Below are 20,455 nucleotides of genomic sequence, written 5' to 3' on the forward strand. Positions count from 1 at the left end.
GCTTTCCTCTTAGGAAATGGTTGTTCTCTGTTCTTGCTGACACAAATCCAATCCAAAGCTCTAATGCTGAGTGGAAATGTTGAGGCACCTCTGGATGAACTCTGAGTTTCAGCTCTGAAACTGTCTGGTGTTAAATTATCATGTTATGCTCTACTACAATAGTCTATTTTTATTTCTGTAACTCCAGGCAAACCCTGCGCTATCGCTCTCAGCCATTTTGGATTTACATGTTATGTTTTTAAGAGTGAGTTTTAATGTACAGAGGGAGCAGAAAATATCAATTATTTCATGGTTTACACCGATGTGTTTCTCTCCAGGTGAAGAAAAACTATGAAGCATTACGTCAGAGGGAGGAGGAGGAGAGGATGGTGCAGAGCTCACCCTCTAGAGGAGGGGAGAACCCTCAGTCTGTCAGTAAATGGGAGAAGGAGAGCCATGAAGCCACCAGGGAACTGCTGAAAGTCAAAGACAGACTCATCGAGGTGGAGAGGAATGTAAGTTATCAAAATATCAGGACTTTAGGATGGCTTATGTGAATTTTCCTTTAAGAATGCCTATTACACACATTAGAATTATTTTCTGTTTGATACTACAGTATATGTTTTGTTTTTTTTCCCCAGAATGCCACGCTGCAGGCTGAAAAAGCGGCCCTGAAGAGCCAGCTCAAACAACTGGAATCTCAAAGCTCCAACTTGCAGGCTCAGATAGTGGCCCTGCAGCGACAGACTGCCTCATTACAGGAGAACAATACGACACTACAGACGCAGAATGCCAAGCTGCAGGTAGCGCCCTACCCATCGTACACAACACAGTGCCCAGTGAGAGAGCTAAGCTATCAGTCTACTAGTGTACGCCTGAAGTCGCAGGCCTGCCTCACTTAAATGCAGCAAAGTCTTTTCTGATCACTTAAAGGGCTTACTATCTATGTTAGCTTAAAATGTGAAAGTTGATGCTTGACCTTGGAAACAGCAATTGATGAAAAAGTTTCACCACAACGTTAATGGTAGTAGCTCTTCTGGAGCTTTCAGTCGTACCATATGATCTTAATCAGCTGATAGAAATGTAATTGTAATTTATGACTGAATAGGGTATTTTTATGTTTTAATTCAATGTAAGGAATGTAGTTTCCTAATGTTATTGTCAGTTTAATTTATATAACCTAAAATCACAAATCAGTTTGGTATCAGATGGCTCAAATGGCTTGGGTTATGATAATGTCTGAACCTGTAGCAAGGATAAAATGCTTTCTGAAATTTTGTATAATCCTTTGTGTAATATATCAATAATCCTACATTTTTAACACAAAACTCAAAGCCATCCAGCCTTTTTTCTGTAGTGCTCTGTTTGTACAGTCGCCCTGCCAGGCTGCTTAGCTCCCTGCTGTGGATTTAGACTTGTATTCCCTGTTTGGCAACAATTCAAACCCTGCTTATGACCGGATTTACACTGACCATACAGTAGCTTCTTGCTCTTTGTGTATGTGTGAAGTGGATTGTGTGTGTCAGAGGCGTAGTAAGGCAGATGATGATGGTGATTGTAGTTTTAAACAAATCAAATCTCACACCCCCTGCTCAATGTTTCCTTCCTCCACTCATCTCTTCTTGCGCGCCCCCTTCTTCAACTCTCACCTCCTTTCTCCAATTCTCTCGTGATACTTTTTTTACAACTTTTTCCCTCTTTTCTATATTTTACCTTTCTCTTTCTTTCCACTTCATTCATTGTTATTGCAATTCCTTTAGCCCTTGTCTTCTTCCTAACCTCCATGTTAACTCCTATTTACTTAATATATCTCCTCCATCCACACTTTAGGTGGAGAACTCTACCCTGAGCTCACAGAGTGCAGCGCTCATGACCCAGAATGCCCAGCTGCAGAGCCAGCAGAGCAGCGTGGAAGGTGAGCGTGAAGGAGCACTGAAAGAGAAAGAAGAGCTGAGGGCCACCTATGAGATGCTCCTCCGTGATTATGAGAAGCTGGCAGCGCTCCATGAGAGGCAGGCGGCTGAGTATGAGGCCTTAATAGGAAAACACGGCGGCCTGAAGACCTCCCACAAGAACCTGGAGCAGCAGCACAGGGACTTGGAGGACAAGTGAGATGGCGTTTTTACAGCTTGGGATGGGCACATGCTCGTCTTATTACAGTTCAAGTCTTGCTGCTGACTTTATGCACTATTTTGACCTTCTATAGGGTCAATATTAAACAATTATAAAAGCAACCATGCTGGGTAAATGGAAGAAACTGTACGCCTCCTGACATGATGTATATACCTGTTTGTATTACCTCCCTTTCCAACTTAAATCTTTCTTTATGTAACTCATGGATTGGTTCTCAATATGTATGTGTGCTTTTTCACACATGCAGGTATAAGCAGCTGCTGCAGAGGAAGGGGGAGCTGGAGGATCTGGAGAAAAATCTAAAAGAGCAGCAGGACAAGATGGCAGTAGAGAACCAAACGCACCAAGCCACAGCTGACCAGTGCAAACTGCTCAAAGAGGAAAATGATAGGTCAGATCAGCCTGTGTCAATAGTTTTGTATTAACACTATGCAAATTAAAGTGATGCAACCTTTTTAAATTTTGATCATTTCCTTAAATTATACCTTGAAATGTAGAAAAGCCCCCTTTACTGTCCATGCATGTGTCTAAATATTGAGCAGTCCTTCTGTTCTCTCCTCAGACTGAATACTACCTATTGTCAGCTGCTCAAGGACAATGAGAATCTCCAGTTGGACCACAAGAACATCAAGAGCCAGTTAAACAGTGCTAAGTTGGAGCAGACAAAGCTGGAGGCTGAGTTCTCCAAACTGAAGGAGCAGTACCAGCAGCTGGACATTACTTCCACCAAGCTCACCAACCAGTGTGAGGTAAGGAGTATCTCTTCTCCCCTCCAGCCAGCTGTCTTTACCCGTTTTAATATATGCTGTTTGTAGAGAGGGTTTCTTAAGCCAGCTGTGTTGTGGATCACTCACCCCTTTAATGTATCATATTTGAAGTTGAGGCAGGTGTCATAGCTTCTCTTTAATATGTGTATTAGTTGTTGAGCCAGCTAAAAGGAAACCTGGAAGAGGAGAATCGCCATCTGTTGGACCAGATCCAGACTCTGATGCTACAGAATCGCACACTGCTGGAGCAGACCATGGAGAGCAAGGACCTGTTCCATGTAGAGCAAAGACAATACATGTAAATCTTCATAATGTATTTTCTTTAAGAGGGACAGCAAACTTGTTTTCTTGATGCAGTTATTTTGATATTCCACTAATATGTTTGGAAAACTGCCTTTAAACTCTTATTTGTTATACTGGATATTGGATCTATTGTCCTTTCTCTACCCTTCAGAGACAAGCTGAATGAGCTGAGGAGACAGAAGGAGAAGCTGGAGGAGAAGATCATGGACCAGTACAAGTTCTATGACCCCTCACCTCCACGCAGGTAAAATGCTACTTCATCTGGTTACATCAGTAAAAAAAAAAAAAACTGAAGAAACCTCTCAAAACCAACATTTATATGTAAAATAACCTGGTTATGAGTGGTGTGACTCAAACACACCAGTGTATTATAGAAAACTATCATGTAATATTCTTATCTCAGGTGGGGAAATGGCAGAAAACACTGCAGCCACAGGAAGGGATGAGTCAATATTTATGGTCTGCAGAGCTTTAAGCAGCTTTGTACTGCAGTGATTGTTAAACTTGATGTAGAGGCTACAATAAAGCCTTGAAGTAGCAAACATGCGTGGAATGCATCAGAGCTAAAATACATCCAGCATTCATATTATTTTTGGTCCCATTTTCTATTCTTTTGTTCCTGAGTGTCTCTGTCTCACATTCTGCCCCATCTCTCCTTTATAGGCGTGGCAACTGGATCACTCTGAAGATGAAGAAGTTGATCAAGCCGAAGAGCCGGGAGAGGATGCGTTCGCTCACACTGACTCCATCCCGTTCAGAATGTGGGGACGTGTTCCTGAGCTTTCCTCAGGACAGTCAGGACAGCTCGTCTGTAGGCTCTGGCTCCAACTCGCTGGATGACACACTCAGACAGAAGAGGAGCAACCGTGAGTACAAATGAAACCCATGTACACACAGTGACCAAGAATACAGACACATAATCATACACTCACATACCCACAAAACACACTTCTACTTGGTGTGTGTGTGAGTGATTAAATGGGTCTTTCCTTCTGTAACTGCTCCTTTGTTTCTTTATCCCACACACTCTCTCTCTGCAAAGGGAGGAGAGGGCAGCAGCCCCATGCCCAAGGGCAGGGTTCTTCCAATGGTATGCTGCGGATGGGGAGGGTGGGCGGGGTTTGTGAGCCGGCTGTCATTCGGGCATGTTTTCGTGAGTCCGTTGTCCATGTCACTCAGCTGTCATAGAGGTTACAGGTGAGCTGCACTGCACCACAACGTTGACTCTTGTCCATGGGCCTGGTTCAAAACGTAGATGCATTTTCTGTGTTTGAAACAAGAGATGGTGCGCTTGATTTCTCTGACCTGAAGTGTAAATTAAGTGTCCACCATTAAGTTGGACATTTTGGAAAATTGGCCTATTACCTTTTTTGGCACAGAGTTTGGTTTAAAAAAAAAACAAACAATGAGTGGTAGGATTATTCTCTACTAACTCATCAGAAAGCCAATAAGCACAAGTTTCCCAAAATGTCAAACTGTTCCTTATTTTGAACCAGGTCCAGTTGACTGTTGTTTATTCTAACAGGCCAAAGACTGGTTAGCTCTCATGGTTAAAACCATGTCAACCTGCTGATCTGTGCAGTTCACCTGTAAATAAGAAAGAAATGTCTAACATAGCATCATGGCTATTAAAAGGTGCAATGCATTGTCAACGTAAGATGTGTCATATTCAGTTGTACGTATCTTAACTGTACATGGGCTCGTAGGGTTACTTCTTAATATAAGCATGCTTAAAGATGAAACTAAATGTTTTATTCCCTGAAATATGAACATGAAGTACTGTAAAGTGAAAGGGTAGTCAGTATGATAATACAAGTGGGAAAGGTTAAAGTACAAAATGCATTTCTTTTATTTCCATTTAAAGTAACCTTTAACACTAAGATAACGAAAAGGTACTCGTTGACAAAAGTGTAATAAAATGTAAATTACAACAACTGTACCAAAGACATTACATAGTCAGGTATTCATTAATAAAGTTGGCAGTTATTTATTCTTTCTGGCAGAACTAGAAACACTGTAGTTGTCCCTGATGTTGCCCTTTGACCTTCTCACCCTCCTGTTGCACCCTTTAATACCCTTCGTCTTCTTGACTCATCTAGGTGTCGTATTGTGTCGGTGGTGTGTAATGTTTAACCAGTATTACAATACAACACGTGATCATCAACATGAGTGTGTTTGTGTGTAGTTGATTGGATGCTGATGGAGTGTGTGTTTGGACAGTGTGTTTACATTGTTTTAGTTGCATTTTCTGCACAGACGTCTGCCCTTAAAAGTTTTATTCAGGTTTTAGAGAAGTTTGTAAAAGACATTTCAGTCCATCCAGCACTTTTTATTTTATTTAAAAATTACAGACCTAAATTGTGATCAGTTTATTTTTGAACAGAAATGTTCAGCTCCATTAACTTGTACTAGCATTGCTAGTTTATTTCCATTAAATAACAAGAAGGAATCATATTTGTATTGATTGAAATGAAATGCAGTCTTGTCAAAATCAAATAGGCTTTGTAATGACATAATTCATGCCATTGTAGTGTCTATTGCAGTGTTGTCTCTTGTCCAGTTGGATGTCCAGGAGCTCAGTTCTCTCTGCTGTCTCCCTGGCTCGGTTTGCGACAACGTTAACCTCATCCCTCTGTTTTGTCCCCCCCGTCCACCTCCCTCACTCTCTCTCCCCCTTGTCCATCTCTGGCTGCACTCTGACAGCTTTAAAGTTGCCTTTCATGAGGAACAGATCCAAGGACAAAGACAAGGCCAAAGCCATCTACCGGCGCTCCATGTGTAAGACCTCAGTTAGCCGCCACTCTAGCTCTCCTCCGCCTCCTTGTCCTTCCAGTGTCATTGTAGGAGAAACAACGAAGGATCAGTCACTGATGTCAGAGTGGCTGCAGTCCTTAAACTAATCAAGTATACAGTGGGATTACTTTCCATTTACTGAGTTTGAAGTTGTCTGATGTCTTGTGGAGATGTCTGCACAAGAATTACCATTGATTCAATTTTTTTGTTGCATACCCCAGTGCTGCATTTGGTGACATCAGTGACTCGTCCTTGTAGTCTTTCCCCTAGTAACCCCGACCTCTTTGCCACCTCCAGCCGCCTTTACTCCCTCCTGTAGAGAATCTACTGTATTCACACCTGTTGTCAGCTTTCATCAGCGTAGTGTCACTTTGTTTTCACTGTTAGCCAATGAATAAATAGCAACAACCCAAAACTCTTAAAGATGTACAAATGAAAATTAATTTAGTTCTGACCTTACTAAAAAAGCATAATACATAACTGCTGTGACAGAAGGGTTTTATGTTTCTATGCAGTAGATGTCTCGTAGTGTTGTGCAGTTTGGTTTTCGTTTCTCATCTATCTGCTAGAGCTTATCTTTGATTTTGGGAATCATTGTGAAATGGGCAACTTATTGGGCAGCTTTGTCATGTGCTCTGTTTCATTTTGTTTGTGTATTCTGAAAGAAAAGCTGTGTTTTTGTGTGGTGTCAGGTGAGAGAGTGGGAGAGTCTGCGTGGCTTTGCCATTTCGTGTGCCTGTGGTGTTTCATCCCATCTTTAATTACAGCATGGCCTAAAAAAAAACAAAAAAATTCACCAACCGTCCGATCACTGCTCACATTCACCATGGAGTACCTGAAATGGAGCTTCTGTATCTCTCTCGCTTGCTTTTTCTCTCTTTCTTCATCTGTCTGTGTGCTGCATTTCAGATCTTATTGCTCTGACATGGAATTCTCTGACTGTGATTCTGATCTTTTGCATACAGTGCTGCTGCTGCTGCTGCTGCTTGGAGCAGCTCTGCATGCCTTCATCCTTCTGTACCATCACAGACAGCTCATTAAACAAAGTGCATGAAGACAGTGGCTCTTAGGGTGAAGTTTTCACGTGTTTGAACGAATGTCTGGCTGACTGTGTTAAGGATGGCTAACCATGCAACAGCCACCTTTGTGCACTTTAGATAATTTTTGTTTGAATCTTTTTAACAACTTCTTGTAATAATACTGTTTGCCTGCATGTGCCTTGTAATGTTCTTGTCCTCATTTCCATCCATATGTTCATCCGCTCAGCTATGAATGACCTGCTGCAGACAATCACGGTGGCCGGGGGTCCGGGGCCTCAGTGGGCAGGCAGCACCGACAACCTAGATGGCACTGAGGCCGGAGATGTAGGCGTGACGGGCCGAAGCAGACGTAGCGGTCAGCGCATGAAAGAACTCGCCTTTTCTACTAATGCCATCGACTGTGCCACTCTCACCCTGCCCACTGCAGAGCACAGCCGGGCCAAGCACCAGCTTCAGGTCAAAGGTCAGTAGTTTCGTGTGAGGGTGCAAAAAAGGAAGTACAGGGTTTTTCTTGGGGGGGTACACAGAATGGACCTTTCAATATGTTTGGTAGCTGTCATATCGGAGTGCAAAAAATAGCTATAGCTTCACGCTCGTCTGTTTCTCAACAGATCATGTCTCCTGCGAGGATGTTGGCAGCTCCCTAGATGACCCCAAAAGTCAAGGTAAGTCTTGACCTGACATCAGACTGAAGACTTGTCAAATGAAAAGAAAAAGGATGGGAAATTGCAGCAGCCTTTCAGCACCAGCTGTGCACGTTTGAAGGCGATTTATTTGAGGAATATGAAAAGACTAAATAGCTTGAAAAAAACAGGTCACGTCCTCAGCGGTCCCACTGCTAATCTTTCAGCTGCCTTCCTGCACTTCGACTAAGCCTGATCTACGGTAGGAAAAGCAATTTTATGAAGCACAAGAGAGAGGGGGAGATCAGCCTCCACTGAATGTAGGATTGACTCTATTCCAGGCTTTAGGACTTTATCCAGGGCAGTTAATCTGCAGACAGGCAGCTGTTCATCAGTTTTAGTTCGCCCTAATGTAGATGACCCAGTTGTTCAACAGCTGCCAAACTACTGCCACACATTCCTAGCACTTAAATTAGGTCTACACTCTGTTGGCATCAGTTTTGTCTGAGTTTTTCATTGGTTGAAATGTTTTTTTGTAAAATAGTTCACCTATAATCCAAAAGGATCTTAGAACTGGCTCCCCTAGACATGCTGTGGCATTAGTGCCCAACCTGGATTCTGTTTGGCTGAAGAGTTTCCACAATGCACTCAAAAAAATCCAATGCATTGATGTGAGATGCACTTCCGCAGTACATCGCCATAATGGCTGGAGAAAACATCCACTCTCGCTCACACCAGACATTACCTGTAATGCTTCAGACAATAGCCCATCTTCTAGAGATGTTGTGTGTAAAAGCATTGATGGCAGCTTCACATACATTCTTAATTTTTAAAACTGCCATTAAATTCTCTGTTTTTGTTTCTTTGTTCCAAATCATTAAGACATTCAACTTTGCTAGTTTTGTACAACAGGCAGCAGTAATGAGCAGTGTGATGTACCCCAAACATGTTGTATTGTGAATGTGTGCACATCTTATCAGGCCTGCAGGTGTATAGCAGTGTTTTGGCTCTGTGTCCTTCCCCTGTTGAGCTGAGCGTTATGTGCAGAGTGCCCTGTAGCATCTGTAGTAAGTGACAACTACTTGGCACTGAATATCACTCTGGGCCACAAATACTGGGCTGGTTTCCTAGACACAATAAGAGCTTTGATCGGTAACGTAAAGGTAAATCTTAAATTTGAATTTCATGTCACTCATGTCCTGTAAACCAGTTTGAAATGACCTCACGGCCCCTGGTTTCCAGCTGAAACTGCTCCAAAAAACACAGGAAAGAACAAGGTCACATTGTCACCACTCCTTTTGATAATTCACTTTCTCGTTCTCCTTGTGTGTACATGTTCATTTCTTTTATTACTAATTTTCCTCACACACTCATCTTCTGTTAATCAGTATGGTCTCTGTCAGTCAGTCCACTCTTCTCTAAGGTGGACCGGTCCTTGGATTTAGGTGTCCCTGCCCTCCTAGCCAGAAGTTGTTGTTTTGTTTACTGACTGGCCATGCTGGGGCTGCAGCCTGGCACCGGGCCTTCCTTCCTGTCCCTCTGCCTGTCACGTGCCATCTGCTGCCCCAGCAGGACACTTTGTCAGTTATCATGTGCCTACGTGTCACTCTTTGTGCTTGTGTGGATACATGTATGTGTATCTATATCCTAACTGTGTGTGTGTGTGTGTGTGTGTGTGTGCGCCTGTGTCTTCCCTTTTGCCCCTTACCCAGCCTCCAGACCCTCCAGTCTCCATAGCAACAGGACCACCACTAGTAATAGTAACGTTAACTCCCACCTCACTTCTCCTCTGGAAGGCGAAGGTATGATCCTCCTTCCCTAAACCTCCATTTCTCCTCTTAACTAACCACTCTTGCCTTCCTCTTCTGCTCCCTTTATCTTTTTCTTCAGTGCCTTTACTTTTACCTGCTTTATTGCCTCGTCCTGTAAAAACTGTATCAAGCCGGTTTGTCCTGATTTAAAGCTTAAGGCTTACTACATTTAGTCTCTCGCTTTTTTTCTGATATTGAAGTTTCACTGAACAAATCCAGATGGGTAGATGGTGGTTTGGTGCATTTTTACGGCACCATGGCACGAAAATGATAGATTATTGAATATTAAACATAATTTCATCACATTCCTTATAGATCAGTCTCCTCTCTTCCACTGTCAAGGCATCAGTGATGGATGGCGTTATAAAAGAGTAATTGACGAGCTGCAACACATTTCAGTTATGAAGACTTAATACACTTCAATCTCAAACTATTTTACAATACATTTTGCTTCACATTACCTTATGAGATATTAACATGTAAGCCATGTAGGCAAAGAGTGGTTTGATCAATACTAATGCAATTCCTCGTGGTGAATGATAAAGGTCAATAAAGATCATAAATATCTTTCCCAGTGATGAGACCGTTTCCCCCTCCCACAGGCGCACTGAACGGCAACATCAGCAGGCCTCAAAGTGAGAGCAGCGGAGAGTTCAGCCTAAGTTTAGACCAAGAGGTGTGGTCCAGCAGTGGTAGCAGCCCTGTCCAGCAGCCCACCTCATCACGTTCCTCCCACCAGAGCCCGCTGCAGCTGCGCAGGTCCCTTGACCCGTCCACCACCGCAGGCAGTCCCAGCCAGCTCCAGACCAGGAAGACAGGATCCCTGGGTAGCGAAGTGCTCTCCCTGCAGCAGTTCCTGAATGAGGGTATTGATCCAGCAGAGGTAAGGCCTCTAGCTCCTTTATAACTCATGTGTTACTATGTGTTGGATTTTATGCACTTCTAACATAAAGATATTCTGTTTACTGCTTCATATGACCGAGAAAAGCAGCTGATCGTCATTTTGAAGAAACTGGAAACAAAGACTGTTTTGTTAAAAATCTAAGAATTATTCAACTAATTGTTTCAACTCTTATCAAATTATTAAAGGCAATATTGGCACAGACTTAGTTAATAGTATTTGGTCAAAAGAAAATCACACCTTTGATATGACAGGATTGTGTATGAATGTTTTTGGTGTTTTGTTTCCTCTGTCGTACATAGTCCGGCAGTCAGGAGAACCTCGCTGTCGACTTGACTCGCCTCTCCACTACTTCTGAGCACGTGCAGAAAGAGCGCACTTCCACAAAGGGACGGGGCATATTACGCTCATCCAGTGGGAAAGCAGCACCAGTTAGCGCTGACCGTCCACCGAGATCCTCTGGACAACCGGGGCGCCCATCCCTGCGGAAGGCAGAAAGCACCCGTGTGAAAGGCTCCGTCCCGGTCCGCTCCAGCCTGTCCTCGCAGGGAAAAGCCACATCCGTCTCTGAACGCCTAGACTCCACCTCCTCTACGTTGCCTCGGGCCAGCAGCGTCATCTCCACGGCCGAAGGCACCACACGGCGCACCAGCATCCACGACCTGTTGTCCAAGGACAATCGGCAGCCTGTGTCAGTTGACGTGTCTCCTCCTGTCGCTCCCATGAAGGCTGGGCTACGCTCCCAGCCTACACCCAGTGAGTACAACCCCAAGATCACCAACCTACAGGGACCCCTTACCACCATCACACCCCTGCCCAAGTCACTCAGCTTGCCATGCCATAGCTTGGATGACCCTGACCTCTCCACCCTCGAGTCCTTTCTGGGCCCCTCCTTCACTGTTGAGTCAGTGTTCATGGACTCCATCTTTAGCGAGTCAGCAGGCAATAACATCCCTTTCCTGTCTCTAAATCCCACCCTAGTCAGCAACATCAGCGGGCCACCTGTTACAAATAAAACACACCCTCTTCCTAACCACAACCACATTTCCTCCTCAAACCAGACCCCTCATAGCCAAACAAACAGCCAGATGACATCCAGCACAGCCAGTTTGAAAGAGTATAATGAGGGTGTCGATCCAGATCGTGTGAACAATTCAGAGCAGTCACTGAGCCCAGAGGACAGCCAGTCTCTGTGGTATGAGTATGGGTGTGTGTGAGTGACAGGCAGCTTCTGGGTTGCTGATCTCTGTACCAGACTTGACTCAGAAGAGAGAATGAAAGGATGGACACTGACCAGTCCTCCTCCTCTGCATGTATCATCAGAGCAGTCTGTCTGTGTGCTGTGCTGGTTTCCTTCTTTTCTGGTTTACCACAGTGCTGATCAGTGATTTGCTGTTTTTGTTTTTTCTTTTTGTGTCACCCCTGTTCTGACCTTTCTGTTCTCTGAGGTGGGAACTGGGATAAATGTTCTTCCATCCAAATGTCTGTGTCATATCACTGTTTCACTGACTAACATTACATTATTATCTGCTGTAATGGGTCTAAACGTCACAGTTAAGGCTCCAAATTTCTGCAGTGAGTAGAAATACTGGAGATTTATCAGGAATTGAGTTTCACATGCTGCCAAAACACACAAAGTGACAGCAGGTTCAGTGAATCTGTCAGAAGGATCTGTAAAAAGCAGCAGAACCACATACTGTCAGAAATGGCTGTCTCTGTTAGAGAGCAAAGCATTGTGGGACAAATCTTATAGTAACAGTTTCCTCAAATCAAAGTCACTGAATGTGTCAGATAACAGATCGACCATCCACTTTGTGTTTACTGTGATGTGTTGATGTAGGGGAGAGTGTCTTTCACTGCTTTACTTCAGTTGCATTATCCACTAAGCTGCATGGCTTTTTTCTGTCTGGCCTGAAACACCGAGTTTGATTACTGTGACCAAAATGGTTTTTGTTTCTCTTGATGGTGTGTATTGTTTGTTTTTGTACATTTGACACATTTTTGTTTATATATATATATTAACTGGAGTATCTGATGAGATTTGAGCTGGTGGACAGTGACAAAATGATGACGCTTCATTCCCAAAACGATCAGAGGGGCAGATTTAGTAAGTGAATGTAAACAGTGACTGTGCAATACGACCAGGATGACTGTTATGTAGAGTTCATGAAACAGGGAGTTGGCAGATTGTTTTGGGAGTGACACCAACATCATTTATTTTGGTATTTTTAAACTTTTATATCCTGACTCGTCCTAGTTTGCAGATGGATAATATTTGATCATGCATTTTCGACTGACAAGATCATGTACAGATTATCATTATTCATTTATAATCGATGACCAGAACTGCTCATTGTGCCGATACTAGTGGACCTGTCTGCATCTAGATCCTTATTTATTCTCGTTGTTCTACTCTGTAGTTGCTCTGTTGTATTTATCTTGATCTACAGTATGTACAGGTAACAAGCAAATGATGATGTTTTTGTCACTGTCTACAGATGTAATAAACATTGCCTTTGTCCTACAGATGTGGAGGGCAGAAAGTCTAAAAGCAGGAGCGGGGAGCAGCAGCAAAGCTGCTAAAGCCGTCCCCACCCTCGTCTGTTTGCTACCCTGCTGTGAGCGCGTGGTGAGTGAGCGCTGCTCGAGCGGGAGCTGTAGGGAGAGGGAAGGGGTTTGGTCTTGTCTCCATGGGAACCTAAAACATGGTGTAACAGATGTCTTCCATCCTGTCATGCACTTGTTTCCCCTGCTTCTCTAAGCTGTTACCCCAAAGCTCCCCCCTCACTGTCCAGACTGTCACCCCACTGGCCCTGTGGTGCCAAACGCCTGTCACAGTCAAATGGGAAACCTGGTCTGCATGGCATATGGGCCGTTTCACCACACTGCTCTGGGTGGATGAGCGCTGTGCCTGTTTGTGCCCCTAAATGTCCCAAAGAGAAGTTGCCCGACTCCAGCAGCTCAGCACATCCCTCCTCTGTGGCCTCTTGTGTTGTTGGTTAAGACGACTGCTGAGTGTTTCTTTCCGGTGCTTTCAGACTTGCTGCATGGCTTTGGTGTAGTGCTAAAATCCTTCCCCCCCCCCTTGAAAGCGCATGTAGATCCTCTTTTAAATCACTGGCTGTCTTTACTGATGCAGATTCTGACTTTTAACATTAATCTTTCTATTCTTCCTCTGTGTCCTATTTCCTTTCACCTGGGCTCTTTACTTTTCTAATCTCTCCTTTTCTCTTTTCTTACTCTGTCCACTCCTCCTTGCTTGCCTGGGACTCAGAGAAAGGTGGACTTGGAGCTGTGTGTCTGAAGCCGAGTGGAGTTAATCTGCTGAGACCATCTGCAGTGAGAGAAGTTTGTATATCCTAGCCCCCCCCTCCCCCTTTTTTTTTACCCAAGTCTCTTGAGTAGAGAAAAGTGGCTTCCTTCAGGTTTTTTTTTCCTTCCTTGAATCAAGGAAACGACAAACAAAAAGTTTTTTCTATAAAAACTGCAGTGGCAGATTGAACATGTCCTGATAGATGTGCACTCATCTTTGCTTACTAAGATTCAAGTGCCAGTATTCACACAAACCCAGACTCCCTTTTGGATCTTCTGTGCAATTTCATTTTGCCGGACGCCAGGATCATGCAGCAAATGTGGATCGTCTTGTAAACTGGGAGCATGCACACGCAACGTTGACAAACCATGTTCAAAGCATGTCCACACAAACATTTGACTCAATCTAAGACTGAAGAATCACAATCTGCATGGAGCAGTCAGCCAATCACCCAGCTTCCTTTGTCCAGTCAAAGAAGAGGACGACATTTAGTGAGGATTTTACTCGCCAGGATGTGAAAAGGACTTGACGAAGCCGTGACAGCTGTGTGACTGTCTGTCATGAGTGAACGTTGTATGAACTGAAAGAGAAGCAAGAGACTGGTCATGAGAGTGTTCTTGGCCTCCTATGTGACAGCTGTCCGTACAGAGAGATGACCTGAAATGAAATTCATCTTTACTTAAATCATCATACACCAACAGTGACCATCGACCAGACAACCATTTCATCTAATGTAGCACTTCCCGTTCTGCTCTGGAGTATGGGTGACCTGTAACCTGCCCAGTACAGCTCTGGTGTTGTGATGCTGAACATGATAGTGATGATGAGACCCAGTGTTTTAGTCCTTTTCCACTTTTGCATAAATCCATTTGATGTAATTAAAATTGGTCAAGACTGCTGTTTGTTTGTATTTTATGTCGAGCCCTCCCAGAACATAGGGACAAATGAAACCACGTTACAGGTTCCTTGTGGAAAAAATGGGTTTCGATGAGGAACCCGCATACGAGTGAAAATAGCGTAAGAAAGCTGTTTTCTTTCTCCTTTTCAGTGTTGCACTAATTTGAGCATTTTGGCATTAAATGCACATGAAAAATGAACTTTTTAAAAGGGTTTTGTTTTGGTGTAGACTGTACTGTTAAAATCAAACATAGCTCCAAATGATGTAATATACTTCACCAGTTTGTTAGGTACTCCTGGAAATGTAGTGCTCTACAGCAACTCCAGAAGAAATCCTGCCGGGTTATGGCTGCTTTTACTCCATTACATTTATTGGATAGCAGTAGTTACTATTAGTAACTATTCATATTTGATAAACATATGACAATTCAGTAAACAAAGTCACCTATTAGTCTATAAAATGGCTTTAATTGGCTCCACAGTTATCCAGTTATCTAATACTATATGTAACCCTGACAGAGCTTGTCACCTTGCATAGTGGACACTAACACATAGAGTACATTGTCCTTAATAGATCTACAGGTTGGAGTATTTTTACAGACTGGTATTGATTGGTGGTTTTCCTTGAGGATCTGAGCACTTGTGTCATCACTGGTATTATGTTATTGACAAGTGTTTGTATTTTGTCCACCCCATTTATTTTAATGATAGTAGACAGAATAACAAACTCCTTTATAAGATGAGACATTTCAAATATGTGTATGAAAATGGGATGTTTGAGAATACTCTTCCAATTTAGCATTACACTCCTGTAACATATAAAAAGATGTTTAATTAAAAAAAAGAAAGGATCAAATCCTGTGGAGAACCACAGGCATGCTCCTGTCCCATGCATTCTTCTTAGCTACACCTGGGGCCTACATTACCCACAATGCCACTTGACCCCATACAGCGCGATGGGAGACTCGGGTGCCAGAGTCCAGCGGAGCTGAGGACTGGCTGCAGGTCTCTGTTAAGTTCACTAGTTTTTTTTAATCCTCCACACCCTCAGATTTTCACTGTCAAACCTGTGGCCTCAAAAGGCTTGATGCTTTTAGATGCAGTAGTTCCTCAAGAAGTGTAAAATAAACAGATGTAAAATTAGTTTCCCTCTGAACTTCACTTGAAAGCTTAATTTCAAGATGTACATTATTTCATGTAGCTGCATGACTTAAATTTTTACTTAGATTCTGAAATAATGTTCAAAGTAGTGAAAATATTATTGAAGCTTCCTGCACAGCTGTGATGTTCCCATACAGCCACTCTCACTGTGGCTGATTAGACTTCTTCTCAGACATCTCCCTCACTCGATTGTCTTCTTATACCTGTTAGAGGGGGACAACTTACTCTATCAGGCAACAGTTAATGGACTATTTGTTGATTTAATAGACTTTTTGTTGATTGTCTATGAAGAGACCATAAAGTGATGCAAAATGACAACTCCTTTGTGGCGCTGAGAGTTCAGGTAGCAAAATGTTACTGTAACAAACAGATGCTCCTATATAGGAGATGTGGGAGTCTCACTGTCCAATAATCCACCCATACTTAAACCTCATTTTCTTCTTTGTACAGGGTAAACTGAAGTAAGAAGAGGTCTAATCGTCCAGAACAAGTGAGAACACTGGTTTGCAGGGCCTCTGACAAACAAAATACAGATGGCTAGATGTATTTGTATCTGTGATGAGCATCCACTCACCATTTTGGTATCCTGTCCTGCTTGGTCTGTGCAGAAGCCTTTCAACATGTCCACAATGGCACCCCTGATGTGAGCCACCACAGCAGAACACGTCCTGCCTGAGTGATGGCAGAAGGATACTGCCGTGCACCACAGGTATGACAACACTCTACACGCTCACCTGGTATCTGTAAAGGTCAAGGTCAGTTCCTGCTTCCTGTAATGTTCCTCTTGTTCACACTGGTCATGAGAAGATCCCTTCATTCTTCTGATGGAGATGGGGAACAAAACCTAGTCCTTGTTCCTTTCCAAAGTCCAGCAATGGAAAGGAACATATTCACCCTGCTGCTATACTTGGGTATAATTTTGAGGTACTGTTACGATACTTGAGCCTTTTATTTAAAGCAGCTTTTAGATGTTTGTTTATATAGTAGAATATCCTTTTAAAATCACTACATTGAATTGTAATATAATTCAATGATAGGACTAAATAACAAAGGTTGCTGTAATCATTACATTATACTGTAGTATATATTTATCTGTTTTACTAAGAGCCTGTAGAAATGAGCCCAAATTTGACAACTCCTGATTATTTTCTACTTTTAGTTACTTTTAGTTTAGACTTGAGTGCTTTTGGGGTTTTATGGTAAAATACAGCAAGAAAACTGGTAATGTGCTAAAATAATACCCAATAAATTTTGCATTTAAAAAAAAGTTCTACCTCAGCCAACTAGAATTGCAAAATATATTGTAATACTCTCCGTTCCTACAGAAGCAGCCCGACGTTCTTGTGGTATCAACGTCCTTTTATTTGTAATAACTTAACAGGCTTCCATGCTGTTGTTTCAGCCACAGCACACGCTAACGAGCTCTTTTTAAACTCCCAACATTCAACACTCCACAACAACACGAACAACTGCCTGCTCTTCCTCGCTCTCTCCTCCCACACCCCTCACAGCGCCCCCCCTCTCACATTCTTTCAGGCAATAACATGTAGAACCATATAACAGGATGCTAGACATTAGAACCATTACAATATATATACATGGATGCATCAGTAATAATAATTTGACCCTATATAATGTCACTCACAGGTGCCATTTTTCTGCAGAATAACTTTTGATACTTCATATACATTTACCTGTTAATATTTTTACTTAACTAGGATTTTGAGTGCAGACTTTTTTCTAATGGGGCTGTTATGTCAACTTAAGACAAACCAAATACATATTTGCATGGCAGAATTTTGATCCCATCATTGTTCTTGCATTAGGAGGGGATCTCTTAATGACCAGTATGAATAGGAGCAATGATCACAGCAACAAAAAAGCCATTTCTGTGACCTTAATTATTTTAAGGCAAACTTGGAAAAAATGTGAACCAAGTTCAGCCTCGCTTGTTTTTTGACTGGTGCAGCTCAGGCTGATTTGTTTACCTCAATGCCTGCCCCCCCCCCCTTAAAATTTAAACCTTAAATTGTAGTCATTATTCCTATAATACCTCTGAAAGTGGATACATAACAGATCTTTTCCCAATAACCATGAAAAATGATCCAAAGACATCTTAGTTTTTAATGATTTTTATTAAATGTATGGTCATGCAAAAATCCAGCATCCAATTGAAACTCTTGGTACAGATATTTAGCCCCTTCAGTATAATGTTACAATGCAATAAATTTACTAACAAAGGGGGTACATACAAGCTAAGGCTTTTGCTAATCTTTTATGCATTTTAATGTGAGATAACAGTTGATTTTCAATATCTCAGAACCATTTCATAACCTTTAGGATGCAAGTAACATAGATTTCCATTCTCTATCAAGTAAACTGTGAGAAGTTACCAGAAAGTAGACATGCATATTTCTTCCATTTGTAAAACTGCATATATAGTGTTGCCATAAAAGATTGTGGTTTTTAATTACATTTTTCTAACCTTTTGTTTTAAGCGTTTCAAGGATCTGTTCGCCCCCTGTCTTCATCTGACATATTTACCAAAGTATCTGGACTATGGAGTTAAGTTCCGCACCCATTGGCATTAAAAACACATGAATCAAAACAGCAGACAGCAAGCTACTTAACCTACTGTTAGTGATTTTGTCTTGCAGGTAGTTGATGTGATCAGCCCAAAGTTAAGTTTATATTTGGTCACGTATCACTGTTGTAGTGAGACTCAAAGGTCGATACCCTGTTGTGTTAAAATGCACTTATTAAATTTGAGTGGATCTCTGACACGTCAGCCGAAGCAGGGAATTCACCGTATAGTAACTGATAGGGAGACAAACACAGGCTGTAATAGTTCTCCTTATGCAGAATATGACTGCTGAAATGTAAATCCTGCTCACTGTTCCAGTTGACATAAAATATCCATAGCGTAATTTCAAGTAGTGTGATTTAAAAAACAATTTTTTTTTATCTTTATCATTTTCGGAACTTAAGTCAATAAACTGATGTGACACAGAACCCATTTTAAATGTTCTATTTACATCAAGTACTGAAAATGATTTGTGCTGTCATTCAAACCTGTGCTTTCCCTGCTACGGCATGTCTGCGGTGACTGTCTACTTTGGCTTCATGTTAAGTTGTACAAAAATGCTACTTTGAACTTGATCCAAAATGTCCAGATACTCTGGTAAACTGTGCAGCTATTTGAGATGGCCTTTTACATCTAACCGCATTGTACTCTGATTTAAACACTCCATGACTGTGTGGAAAATACACACACACAATGAAAGAAAAGCAACTTGTCAGACTGGTAGCATCAACAAACAACCGGGCCAGTGCCCACAGCACAAACATAACTATTTAGAGCCATAAAAACGTCACATAGTTTCAGTACTGGGTTTACAACGCATTGTCGTCATAGTCCAAAAAGTGGGGGCGCGGAGTTTTTATGCCGTGTCAGATGTCACAGCACTCAGAAGCACAGGCGGTTGATACAGTAGGACGGGCTCACATGATTCACAACATTTTTAAAAATCTGCTTGATGAACAGACATTTGTGATGATTGAAGCATCACTGTGGTTTCTGCTTTTAGGTAACCACCACCAACAGCCAAACTAGTGCACGAGTTACTATGGAGCAGCAAGCCTCAGCCCTCCACTGGTACAAAGTCACACACACACACCAAGTTTCTACAACACAGTGAGAAAACAGTGCTGCGGAGTTTAATCACTGACAGATATGTTTAGTCCTCTTTAAAGGGAGAATCTTTGATCTCATGTGCTTGTATGTTCTTGTGAACATATAAAATTAGCCATAAGAGTGCCCCAAGACTTCAGCATTGTGTGTGTACTGATCAGTGGACAAAAAGTGGTTGTAGCATCCTCCATTCGGTTCGACACAATCTTTTATAGCTCTGGCTAAAACCATAAAATGTCAACAGCGACACACTAACTACAGCATTTACAACAAAAACTGTGACAAAAGGGACCAAATCCACTGACTGCCATTAACGAAGGTCCCACAGCCCTCTTCCAATCATGCCTTTTTTTTTTTTGTCCCTCAGCTGCATTGCTTTTTTTAACATGCTTTTTATAGTGCCAGGACTTCACACAGAAGTACAGCAAGCCAAGACGGACAATATACAGATTTTAAGAACACAATCAGAACAAGAGACGGGCATAAGGGTGACACTATTGTCATCACACGGTGTGGCGCTACTAAGACAGGGATGGTCACAAGAGTAACAGCTGTGGAGAGTATAAGAGGCAGGAATGATGGAAGTAGAGGACCATGGGTGGGGGGGGGCCTTCTGGTGAGCGCAACCTGAAGTTGCAGAAAGGTTCACTCCCTCAGAAGAGGGAACACAACAGCATCAAGTCTTAAGTGTCTGTGCAGAAACAGTACAGGCCATTAGATAGTTCAGGCAAATCATGCTTCACATCAAAAATAGAGATAAAAGAAAACCAGAGAGTTGGTGTAGAAAGTGTGTCCGTGCTTTTAGATTAGGTAGGTCAGAGATGTGAAGAGCTTCAGACTCCTGTAGTACACACAGATGGAGGCCTTCTGCAACTTCAGGATAAGCTGGCCCGAATGTTGGGTCTAAAGCTGAAAAAGGCTCAACCCTCAAGGCCGGAGCTTAGGGACCTAGAGTGATTGTGTTTGTATTTACACTTTGGGGATAAAACCCCTCACTCTCATGCGCAACTCTCTGCACCCTGAAAGTCAATTCACCCACCCCA

The 20,455-nt window shown here is 42.5% G+C and overlaps 1 protein-coding gene across 7 annotated transcripts in view; it reads left to right on the forward strand.

Moving 5' to 3' along the window:
• Positions 1–20,448, forward strand: part of ccdc88ab (coiled-coil domain containing 88Ab) — a 58,308-nt gene extending 37,860 nt beyond the window's left edge. The window contains exons 21-39 of one of the 7 annotated variants that reach the window (XR_002275087.1): positions 318–494; positions 621–782; positions 1,810–2,087; positions 2,360–2,503; positions 2,675–2,861; positions 3,032–3,177; positions 3,334–3,426; positions 3,846–4,048; positions 4,225–4,272; positions 5,886–5,960; positions 7,242–7,478; positions 7,627–7,680; positions 9,351–9,440; positions 10,052–10,332; positions 10,653–11,106; positions 12,878–12,979; positions 16,172–16,211; positions 16,330–16,430; positions 19,309–20,448. Coding sequence is in view for 6 of the 7 variants with exons in the window: in XM_020601610.1 (XP_020457266.1) it covers positions 318–494; positions 621–782; positions 1,810–2,087; positions 2,360–2,503; positions 2,675–2,861; positions 3,032–3,177; positions 3,334–3,426; positions 3,846–4,048; positions 4,225–4,272; positions 5,886–5,960; positions 7,242–7,478; positions 7,627–7,680; positions 9,351–9,440; positions 10,052–10,332; positions 10,653–11,567 (3,090 nt within the window). In the remaining variant the exon portion in view is untranslated. The other 6 variants (XM_020601615.1, XM_020601614.1, XM_020601610.1 and 3 more) reach the window with 6 other exon arrangements.
• The last annotated feature ends 7 nt before the right edge of the window (positions 20,449–20,455 follow it).

Source organism: Monopterus albus, unplaced genomic scaffold, assembly GCF_001952655.1.
Source record: "Monopterus albus unplaced genomic scaffold, M_albus_1.0 scaffold52.1, whole genome shotgun sequence".
Classification (NCBI taxonomy): Eukaryota; Metazoa; Chordata; class Actinopteri; order Synbranchiformes; family Synbranchidae; genus Monopterus; species Monopterus albus.